Here is a 12,231-nt window from a genome sequence, read left to right as displayed (position 1 = left end):
AGGTCTTCCCAGTGGGTGTTGAAGGGAAGCATATTCCTCTCCTTCCCCCCTTAGTACTGATGTGCTTCTTACCTTGTTATTAAATTACTGCATCTTGAAATGATGGTCAACTGGCTTCAGAAAAGGCTCTCATGAGCAATGAGGCTGCCTTTCTTGGGATGAAGGAAAGAAAGGCTGAGTGTGCCTGATCTGGGTCGATGAGAGGCAGAACGAAGGGCACCTATCCAAAGGGTTAAATCTGTGTCAGGGTACGAAAAGGTATTACAAAGCAGAAAGAAGAGTGTGCTATTTTCCGGTGCAAGCAGTTGTGTTAGGTGCCTTGGGAGGCTGCTGGGTATGGTCTGTGTCTGGCAGTCTATGTATGCATGATCAGCCCTGACAAGCACAAAGGGCAGAGAGGAAGTGTGAGCTGAAGTCATTTACAGGAACAGGGAACACCCAAGCAAACTCTCTCACATGGTAAGTAAAGGCACCTAGACAGCCAGGTCCCAAAGACGGAGACATAGATCCCATCTTGTGCAACATTATGATAGGTTCCAGGCTCTTCAACTTCCTGGCCCTGTGTCTCTTGGTGGCAGGTGAGTCTTAGCCTTGGTCCATACACTTCTGTATTTTCCATGAAACATCCTTTTATAATTTTTTTGAGGATTAAATTTGGTTTCTTATTCTCACAGGTCCAGTGGATCCTAGAATTATCCAGACACCAAAACATCTGGTGACAGTCATGGGGAATGAAAGGACCCTGAAATGTGAACAGCATCTATCTCACAATGCTATGTACTGGTATAGACAAAGTGCTAAGAAGTCCCTACAGCTCATGTTTTCTTATAGACTCCAAAAACTCGTTGAAAACCAGATTATCTCAACCCGATTCCAACCTCACAATCCAGGGAAATCCTACCTAGACCTTCAGATCTCAGCCCTGGAGCCTGATGACTCAGCCACATATTTCTGTGCTAGCAGCCAAGACACAGCCTACAGAGCTCTTGCTCTCCTGTACACAAACCTCCTCAGTCTATCCAGGAAACGGTTGCTGTAACAGGTCCACCTGGGCTTCGAGATTCAGTCAGTAGTGCACAGGACTCATGTAGAAACCTCAGACCACAACACCACCTTCCAATTAGATATCTTATTCCCAAATTCTATGTCTGCATAGTAGCAGTCTTTGACTGGAGTAAGATGGCATCTAGAGTTGAATATGGGACTGACAAGCTCAATTGAAAGTTGTTTCAAGGGTTTTAGTCCTGAGAAATCTTTTTATGAACCACTTAACTGTTCTCACCAATTCCCTGTCAATATGTGCCCTCATGAGACTTCTATTTTCAAGAGCCTGTACTTCAGTCCTCATTCTGGCTCCAAGTATGCTCACACCTTTTCCATGACACTCTTCCTCCTCCCACATGGCTCTTCAAGTTTCCATATCCCAAAAAAATCATTGATTTGATCTGTACTAATACTGGATTTACTCTCCTTACTTATGGTCAGGTTCTCAACTCTTGTTTTTTCCTTCCATTGAAACTTATAAGACTTTCATGCTTGATCCTTTCCTTACATCTCTTTCATCTTCATGTTGAGTCTTTGTACTCTGTATTGTTAACTGTAGATTCTGATGCCTCTGAATTGTTGCTCACCACAGTATCAAAGAAGAAAACCTTCTGGCATTTCTGAGAAAGACTTATTTCTGGGAACTTCCTATGCTGGATGCCAGAATCTCTCTAACTACTAATGGCCCTCTGTCCAAAGCACCCCATCAGATCTCATAGGCACAACAGAATCCTGGTATATGCATGGTACTAATGTTTGCTCCTTTCACCTGTAGATGGCACTGTATTACCACTCACCAGTAACTGTCAGACCTTGCCTCTGGGACCATAGGAGTGTAGTATGTCCTGCCTCTGTTTCTGAAGCCTAGTTGCTCAAGCTAAGAGAAGCAACACTCCTGCTGTGACCCCACTATGGATATCTGGCTCCTATGCTGTTTATTTTTCAGTCTCCTAAAAGCAGGTGGATTCTTAAGAATTCCTGACAGTTTTCATTTCATACCGAGATAATTTTGAACCATTCTATTAATCTTCTTTCTGTTTTCACAGGACTCACAGGACCCAAAGTCATGCAGATCCCAAGTCATGAAGTGGTACATGTGGGGCAGATGGTGACCCTCAGCTGTGACCCTGTCTCTAATCACCTTTACTTCTATTGGTATAAACTTATCTTGGGACAGCAGATGGAGTTTCTGGTTTCTTTCTTCAGTGGTAAAACCGTGGACAAGTCTGATCTATTCAAGGAGGATCGGTTTTCAGTTGAAAGGAAAGAGGATTCATATTTCACTCTGAAGATACAACCCACAATGTTGGAGGACTCAGCCATGTACTTTTGTGCCAGCAGCTTATCCACAGCCTTGCAAAAACACCTCCTTCCTGTACACAAACCCTCATGTGCCTGCCTCTCTCCTGGCTTCCCCAGGAGAAAGAAGTCTGTTTATTTTTTTAATATCAGTTGTTTTTAAACAGATAGGTACCTGAAATTAAATGACCAAGATAGGCTATCTCATCCAGGGATGGTCAGAGGCCATAGGATTTACAGACTGTCTGCAGACACCATAGAGTGTGACTAGGACATAAACTTGAGTGAATAATCTCTTAGCAAAGAACTGAGTGACTCATATCTTCCTTTTCCCCCTCCACTTTAATTACATTGAAATTTTTTTGAATGTTTTATTAGTAGTTGTTTAGATAACGTGTTTTAACCCAAAAGGTTGAAATTGCTGTGGGGTGTCTTTCTATACACTGTGAATATGTGTTGCTCTGGTTGGCTAATAAATAAGCTAATTTGGCCTATGACAAGGCAACTCAGAGTCAGTTGGAAAATCCAAGCAGAGATACAGAGAGAAGAAGGGCAGAGTCTAGAGAGACTCGAGCCCAACACCCAAGGAGCAATAAGATGCCAGCAGATAGATAATGCCATGGGCATATGACAACATATGGATTAATAGTAATTGGTTAATTTAAGATGAAAGAGCTAGCTAGCAAGAAGCTGAAGCCATAGGTCATATGGTTTGTTATTAATAAAAGCGTCTGAATGATTATTTTATAAGCGGCAGCGGGACTGCAGGTGGGAGAGATTTTTCAGAACCATAAGGCAGGGCGGGATCAATAAACTTCCCTCTACATGAAGTAGGGTCACTACTTCCGTGATCATCCTTCCTAGTGACTCAAGGGCCACAATCGTAGTTCCTGCCACTGGTTAAATTAGATCCGTCAGGTAAGAAATTCTGATTTATGAGATGAGGAGGAAGAAATTGACACTGCAACCACAGACACAATAAGTATCCCATTGATTCTGAACTGGAAATGTGCTTGGTTTTTTTGGTTCTTTTTATTAGAAGCAGGAAGGTAAGAATAAAAAATGGAGTTTATATAAATTGATGTTAAATAAGTAGAGTCTATAAAATAGATGATTATGTGGTCACAAATTTGCTACTCCACATTGGGAACAAAGTAAAGTTGACCTGGGATTCAATGAATTCACTCAAGTTCCTCTCATTTTTGCTGTGGTGATATCGACAATTTGGAGGGTTGAAAGACCCTTTCACAGGGGTTGCATAAGACAATCTGCATTTCAGGTATTACATTATGATTCATAACATTAGCAAAACTATGAAGTTTCCTATGTGTTACATAGAATTTGGAACCTGACCAATAATTAAGGACATGAAGCCCTCCTTACATGAAAGTGCCCTCCATACACACACACACACACACACACACACACACACACACACACACACACACACGGACCACTCAATGTCTAGTTGAGAACTCAAACATCGTTTGTAGAATCTTCACAGATCCAGATATTTTTCCACTAATTAGGACCATCAAGAGAACAACTATCAAATAGTTACGTTTCAATCTCTGCTTCTGGGCTTATCACTCCTGAGTTTCAGAACTTGAGTATGCCTCTGGCTCTCATAGCTTACCCCTGTGCATGGGCCTGAGACCATGTGCTTTGTCTGACCTCTCAGGCTGAGTGGGAGAGGGAGTTTGGGTCAAGCTTGCGGCCTCTGTGGACAATGGCTCTTTCTCTTTCCTTTAAAGGTGCTCATGAAGCCAAGGGAGCCAAAAGACAATGCTGCCCTCTTCTAGCAGCATCACAGGAGGCTCTTTTTCCCCAGTGGCCTTAGTCAGCCCTTGCATCACCCTGTTCTTGCCTGGATGGGCATCACTTTCTCAGATGTTGCCTATTGAGAAATCAATTTGGGATGGGAAAGGCTTGGACAATGACAACCGTTCTCCTGTGTGTATCCCTGCCTCTAAATCCTCTGCCACTCACCTACCCTAGTACACAGTAGAAATGCTAAATTCTAAACATTTTCATCTTTTTTGTTTGCTTTGTATCCCTTTGTATTTTGTTTAAATAGTGAAAAGCATGAAGTAGATTTATTCAATGTGCTCACATTGGAAAGAGGGTGGGAAAGATCCAGTGAATTTCCCAAGTCCATCTTCAGGCTTCCCCCCGATAAGAACTTTCATTTGTTTTAAACAGAGCTCCAGAGATGTGTATATCTAAGCAGTTCCTTTGGGTCAAGGTGTGGTCCTGCCCAACAGTGTTTCAGCTTCATCCTTCTAAAAAATAACCTGACAACTTGCACATATTTTTCTGGGAGAAAATTTTCCCTTCTGATGGCCCCAGCAAGATTCTTAGGAGTATTCTGTCTTGAAGTTCATTGTTTCGATAGTCTGATAGCCAAAATGAGATATACAATGACTCTTCAGTATGCCCACCCCCACTTCAGGTTACATTGTTCTTTATTCAGTTGCTACTCCTCAACTTTACAGTGGAATATGTCTTTTCTGAAACAAATATAAACAGAAAGCATGTAGGGACCAAGCTTAGAATGCTTTTTAACTCACTGGCCACAAGGAGGAGCTGTGACTCTGAGATTCAGCCTTCTAAGGAAGATGTGAGAGAATTCACTGGTTAAGAGAGGGTTAGGAGAAACTTTGACCTATTTATAGCATGGGAAAGTGTGGTCTGTGGAGGCTGTGAGACAGGGATGTGATGTGATGTGAAGGGCCTCTCTCTGAACTGAAGTTCCAGCAGATGGCCTGGCTGACTTCTTGTATGTGGTCCTGCATGGGATTAGAAAGTAGGGTTTGTGGTGAGAAGGCTGGGAACCCACAGGCAGGTGCAGGTGGAGAACCTGCCTGAAAGGAATAAACAAAGCTCTGGGAGGGAGGATTTATGTCTTAGCTCAGTCAAGCCTAGTCAGTCCAGTCTTGCATGATGTGAGCTCCTACACCCAGCAATGAATGCTGCAGACCAGGGCCTCCTCAGGACACTTGAGGATATAACAGAAATCTACAGGTGAGGCCAAGAGACCAGGAGTCTCATTTCTATGTCCCTCTTGCCACACCACTGAAGAATTATACCAGAGAGGTCTTGTTGCTGTTCATCTGCCTGTTGGGGGAGGATCCTTCTATCCTTGACGCATGAACATTCATTCACACATAAGCATTTGTTCTGGGTTCGTGAAAATGTTCCATCAAAATAGCAGCAATAGCACCAAAAGATATCAGGAACACACTCCCCGGTGAACACTATTCTCAACTTCTGTCTCTGTCTACAAATACCCTTGGAACTAGGGCCAACATTTTGATGCTATCAAGATACCCAGAGGAAGAAAACCTAGTGGCATTGACTGGCACCCAGAACACAGGTCTGAGACTATGTGTTTTTACACAAGGCTCTATTTCACCTTTACAGCATTTGGAATTTCCCTTGCTTCTTGGAAATCCAAGAATGTCATAAAATTACATTTTCTGTGGGCAGATGCTAGGTAGCAGAAGGAAGTTCTAGGCCATCTTCCCACACTGCCAAACACATGCAATCATATTGCACCAAAGGAGAGTCTAGCCAGATCACTGAATTGGAAAACAATCCCCTTTTCTGTAAAGGTTAATTTTGTAGCTCATCTTAGAATGAAACAAAGAAATATAGTGAAGATTACCAACTCAATTTTCTAAGTTGAAATCTAAATCTTTTTCTGTGTCAAAAGCTACTTTCAAAATCTGCTGAGAATTATGAACACCTGAAAAGGCAAGAACACACAGGTCTAGCATCAAAATTAAAATTTAATACTGCGGACTTTAATTTAGGACTTTAATTTAGAATTCATGATCTTTTGGATATTTCTCACTAGTAGTCACATAAAGTATCTACAACTTCTTCCCAATTGTGAATAAGGTAAAATGTTACCACTTTTAAAACTAAAAAGGGTCTATAATTTATATTATTACATTTAATTGATATTAATAAATAACATATTACAAATATTTTTAATCGTTCTTTTCAAGAAACTAGATTAAATGCTTAGTGATCCATACAATAGTACAAATAGTGCATGTCATTTTTTCAGGAGGACAAATGAGAATTCAGCAGTTAAAAAGGCAAACAAACAACTGATACTTTGTAAATCTGGAGGGCAAATGGCCTGTAATGTGATGTTGTCTCCTTTGGTTTGGTCTGGATTTTTACTTGGGAAGCTGTTAATAACAATAAATAGTATGTACATTGACTGTTGTTTTTTTTTTTTTGTTGTTGTTGTTGTTGTTTTCTGTCTGTGAGAACACTGATTTTTCTCTTCTGGGTCAGAGTCACTGTAATCCACCCCTCTCTGAGCAGAACAGAAAGGCTGCCCTGTGCCTTGTTCCTTAGGAAACATGAGAAACAGCCTGAGCCCAGGGAGGGGAACATCTGGGACAATGGAATCTCCTGGGGCTCCTGTGCAGCAATAAGCACCTGACAGCCTGGCTGTGGGACATTCTGTCACCACCCTGCTCTGCCAGAGCACTCAGGAGTGTCCTCTGACTGCTCAAGGAGTTTATTCTGATGGAAGTCACCCAAAGCAGAAGTGGCAAAGGAAGTTTTGGTCCCAAGTAGATGATTTTATATACAGAACCGAGGAACACATACTATGCTTTTCCCACTGAAACACACTCTCCAGTGTGGGCAAATATAAGAGCTTAAAGAAGCCAAATTCAGATCAGTGACCAGAATAAGCACCTGGCTGTTGCCTAGCCCACTTCCTGTTTGTTCTGGTTCTTCTCTGGCCTTCAGCCCCATTCCCACTGCTCCTGTACATTTTTATTTTTAGGTGACAGCCAAGCTACAATTGCTTTGTTTTCATACACACCCTCCCTTGACTTTTCTTACTGAAGCCTGGCCCTTGCCACAGATTGCAGACTCACTTCTGGGTTCTCTCTGTTCAGATCTCTTTTCTCCGGTTCAGCTAGATGTATCAGGAAGGAAACTATACAACAGAATCTATCTCTTTTTCGACCTATCAGGAAGGAAACTATACAACTGAGTTTGTCTCTTCCTATCCTCTAGGCAATTACCAAAAAATCATTACAAAATCGTCTGGTTTTTCAATTCTTTAAAACAGTATTTAATAGTACTTAGAACTATCATTGCTTCCTATGAAAAAAAAGTTTTTTTTTAAGCTAGGCTCATTTTAGCATCATTTCTAGGGGTGCTTGCCTGATTGTGTCAAGAATATTTGAAGAAAGTAGTCGTAGGCTAGATAATTACTTAAAGTACATCTTTAAGTATTGTCATTTATTTTCATGGTTGTGATCACCAGAGTGACCTGTCCCTTACAGTGTTCATCCCACCCCCTCTTCCTCTTTCTTTTCTTTCCTGCTCTTTTCATTAAGTTCTCTCTTCCTCCATCTCTGTCTCTCCATCTTATCCTCTTTCTCCTTTCCCGTCCCTGTCCTTCCCTTCCCCTCCCTGTCTTCCTTTCTTTCTCTTTTTGCTTCCTTACATCTTCCTTTGAAACACTGCACACATAAGCTTTGTAATGCAATGCAGCAGTGTGTGCTGGATGCATTAATGAGTGCTCACTGGACTTGAGAATTATTCTTAGCCCACTGTTTTGCAGATGAGAAAATGGGATGCTGTATAAAGTGCTTTAAAATGAATTCCTGCCTTCCACAGAGTGTGTACTTCATATTCTTGATCCATAGGCAATCTTTATATTTTCTAAATTTGGTTTTATGAGGTAGGGTCTTGGTCTTTAACTTTGGCTGGCCTGGCCTTATAGCTAGGTTGGCCTTGAACTCAGCAATCTTCCTATCTCAGCCTTCTGAGTGCTGGGATCATAGGAGTTAGGACCCCACATTTGGATTCCATTCTTTTAATTCCTATGAGAATAGACTATTCTAAGAATGAGATTATTTTTGTCTTCCTTTGCACTACATTGGTATTTAAGGTCTGAAATCAGTAAGCTGCACTTGACCTTTCAGGAAGGCTCATAGTCATTCTTCTTTCCTCCAATGCTGTACCATTAATACTAGTTCTATGCTCCTTAAAATGCATGTGAACTGTCTGGGTTTACTCTTGTTCGTACTACCAATGCCTGTCTTCCTCTCTCTGTCTATGTCTCAGTTTCTCTCTGCCTCTGTGTGTGTGCTCACACACATGCATGCTCGCATATATCTGTCTGTCTGTATTTGTGAATCAAGTGCCTTTCTGGTTTCAGTGGTAGATAGACAAATCACGTGTCAGCTCTAGTGAAGACTACTGCCTGGTCTGATAGCAGCAGTAGAACCCTGAGGTAAGGACTTATCTGATCTGCCATAAGCCAATCATGGGTTCGAGGTTCCTAAGCTGTGTGGCCTTCTGCCTCTTAGGAGTAGGTGAGTAGTTGAGTTCCTAGGCAAGAAGATGTGATCCTGTTTGAGGCTTTTGCTTTTGCTTACTTCTAAAATTTCCCTGAATTCTGATCATTTTTTCCACAGGTCCCCTGGAGACGGCTGTTTTTCAGACTCCAAAACATCTTGTCACACAGGTGGGAAATAACGCGTTTCTCCAGTGTGAACAAAAGCTGGGCCATGATGCTATGTACTGGTACAAGCAAGACTCTAAGCAATTGCTGAAGATCATGTTTATCTACAATAATAAGCAACTCATTTTAAATGAATCAGTTCCGAGTCGCTTCTCACCCCAGTCTCCAGATAAAGCTCTTTTGAATCTTCATGTCAAGTCTTTAGAACTGGATGACACTGCTGTGTACTTTTGTGCCAGCAGCTATGGCACAGCCATGCAGAGCCACTGCTTCCCCGTGCACAAACCCAGCCAGCCAGGAAGCAGTGGGCCTTGAGTGTTAACCCACACCTCAGACTCCAAGCCCCCAGGGCTTTGGAGGCCTCAGTGGCATTTCAGTTTATAGCCTAACCTCCTATGACAGTCCATAAGGTGAATTAGTTCTGTGTTTTATGCACAGATGAGTCTGCAGATTAGCCAGAATGGTAATTCACATCATAGTCACCTGAGTACCTAGACTCTGCCAACAATGAAAGACCCTAGAGATATCAACTAAGAGAAGACACTGCTTCTTCTTTTCTGCCATGTATGTATTGCCTGTAACATTAGGATTGAAGGCAGATGGTTTCTACAAGTATTTGAGGAGCACAAATCTAAAGGACAGTGCAAAATAACTGATTTTAAGATGCCACAGGAAACTCAGATCATCACTGAGGTTTTTGTTTGTTTGTTTGTTTGTTTGTTTGTTTGTTTCAAGAGAAAGGTATCTGGAGAAGCAGGAATGTCCATGGCCATAGGTAAACTAAAAAGAAAAGATGAGGGAGAAGTTGTTTGAGTCAGGCATATACGTGAGGACCCTTTCTCATCAACTAACACATTTTTCTCCCTATTCTGTTGTCTCTCAACCTTCTCCAAAAGTGGGCAGCAGTAGATTCTGGAGGATAGTTTGAGACACAGAAAGGACTTTAGCTATAAATTTCCATGTAGTAGTTAGCTATTGTTAGCTAATATTGTTCCAGGACTGGAGTTACCTGATAGTCTAAATGATTCATACATCATCTGTATATCCAGGGCCTCCCCTAAGCTCCCACAACCAAGACCAGAGGTGGTTAATAGCTCAAATGACCTCTATACTCTCTGTATGATCAAGACTAGGCTATATCCTTCTGTAGGCTCTTAAGGTTGTATAGGTTAGCCTGTCTCTAGAAGAAATTACATGTATTCTGAGTCGAGTTTTGATGTAATTACACTTCCTTACTCAGTGGGTGTTGTGCTATACCAAGATTTTTTTCCCCAAATTGCACCATGCTTAAATTCACTGGGAATAAATCATCTGTCATCAGGCTCCCCAGAGTTTGATCCATGTTAACAGAGCCAATCTGAAACAAATTTTCATTTTCACCTGTTCATGGTTCTCTTCCCTGCCTGCCGTGACCACCTGCAGGGACCCCCTCAACATATGATTACATTTGTATTTTGGTACAATACAACAGTGGTATGGGCTAGATGGGTGAGACTCACCAAGAGAAGACGCAAATATTCTGTAAGACATGGTATAAAGCAGTTAATGTGAGCCATTGTTAGTGTGGATGTTCTGAGTTAGTCACTTTCTTATACAAGTCCTATTTTATCCAGTGTTTGAATGCAGTATTTTGTAGGGACAAGTTCAGCATTACTCTCCCTATTAGGGAGTCCTAGCACGTAGCTATTTTTGTTCATTCACAGACTTTCTGTAAAAACCAAAGTGTTTTACCAATGTCTCTCCTATATAATGAGGCCCAAATGACAGAGTCCTCTAGCCCTAACTGTCTGCTGAAAACTCTTCTCAACTCTCTAGCCTTCCAGAATGTTCTCCATTCTGCCTTCAGGTAGCCCAACCTCTGCACCACAAATTCAATAGTGTTCTCTCAAAAAAGATCTATTTATTCAGATTCTTGGGGTTCTTTTCAGCACTCTGTGCCCCAAATTCTAGCTGTCTAGAAATTGTTAATCCTCAAGTACTGTGCACCATGATTAATTAGTAAAATATACACAACAATAAGTGAATACTCCAATTTATTTAGGAGTTATGGACCACACATTTTCTAGACTAAAAACAAAAACTCAACATTTTCATAGCGATATGTTTTCATAAAGGTAGTATCTAGTAACTAAGTGGTCAAATGCAATACACATTTTATATAAGGAAATCGAAGCAATCATGTTGGGCCACCCCAATTTGTCTCCATTGGAAGGGTATGGGAAGTCATGATGAGGCTAGTTCCATTTCTAACATTGCAAAAATGGACAGAGCTGGGGTTGTTTCATCTCAGCTTTTCTGGTTGTACAGGTGAGAAATGTCATATTTACACATATGAAATGATTTAAACACTACAATGCAAAACGACTTCCTTAAATATATTAGAATTTTATTTTCTGGTTATCTATGAATATGCTTAATTGTCCTGCTAATCTGTGGGTGAACATGGTGTTTTGTTACTTGCTCCTAGTTGTTGGTCACTGAAGACTGAACAAACCAATTTGGCCTATAAGCTCCACACAAGATGCATAGTTAACACCCATTTGACTCCTTGCAGAGTAAGAATCCTGACACTGCCAACCTCTGCATGGCAGAAATCAGAGTGAGACTTACAGTGTGTAAATGGGCCACTTTGGCCACAGGATGGAGCTGTGATCTAAGGATATCTATGAAGCTGGTGATGGGGAAGGTGAGCCACTGGAGGGTGAGAAAAGGGGGAATCTCACCCATCTGGACTCCTTATTAGGTGGAAGCCTCAGTTGTAGACATCTTCAAAACACTGGCATAAATTTCTAAATTTCCCTTGGTCTAATATCAAATGATATCTGTTTCAGCATCTTATATACAATATCTTTCCTCTATACCTACTCAAGCTCCATACCTCAAACAACATGCACACAGGCTGTCTCATCCACTTTATGTTCCCTTCCCTGTCTTAACCAGTGTCTGGCTTCTGAATGACACCACAGTCATACACTTCAAATGATGAACAGGCATTCAAAATCATCTAATCATCACCACAAACCACCTCTACCTTCCACAAAGCTGGGCCACCACCGTTAAGCATGAACCAGAGCAGCAGTTTGAGGGTGCTGTTCCTTGAAACTGAGCAGGAGAGGAAGGGGAACTTTTGAAGGAGAAATGGGCTGTGTTAGAGAGGGACCTGGGAGAGGGTGGGGGTGAAGAACTGCATGATGAGAGGGTAGCTACAAGCATGGGAACAACTTCTAGAAATACCTCTGAGGGTTAAAAAGTTGAGTTGGTGTTTTTTTGTTTTTTTTTTTTTTTAAACATTCATTCCTCCTAGCTCAGTAAATTCATCTTCTAGTACAATCTAAGGTGACTGTGAAAGGGGAAAAGGAAACATCTCTTGGAGCAGGAGA

General features: G+C 41.5%; 2 gene segments (V, D, J or C); both read left to right on the top strand.

Annotated features, from left to right (window-relative positions):
• Nucleotides 1–117: 117 nt before the first annotated feature.
• LOC114687300 lies at nt 118–1,039 on the top strand. The segment is given in 2 exon segments: nt 118–578; nt 675–1,039. Coding segments are annotated over 2 exon segments (417 nt in total).
• A 7,487-nt stretch (nt 1,040–8,526) lies between these two features.
• On the top strand, nt 8,527–9,166 carry LOC119087697. The segment is given in 2 exon segments: nt 8,527–8,702; nt 8,805–9,166. Coding segments are annotated over 2 exon segments (411 nt in total).
• The last annotated feature ends 3,065 nt before the right edge of the window (nt 9,167–12,231 follow it).

The sequence above is a fragment of the Peromyscus leucopus genome, chromosome 3, assembly GCF_004664715.2.
Source record: "Peromyscus leucopus breed LL Stock chromosome 3, UCI_PerLeu_2.1, whole genome shotgun sequence".
Lineage (NCBI taxonomy): Eukaryota > Metazoa > Chordata > Mammalia > Rodentia > Cricetidae > Peromyscus > Peromyscus leucopus.
The sequence above is the reverse complement of the archived record's forward strand: the minus strand, read 5'-3'. Positions and strand labels throughout refer to the sequence as shown.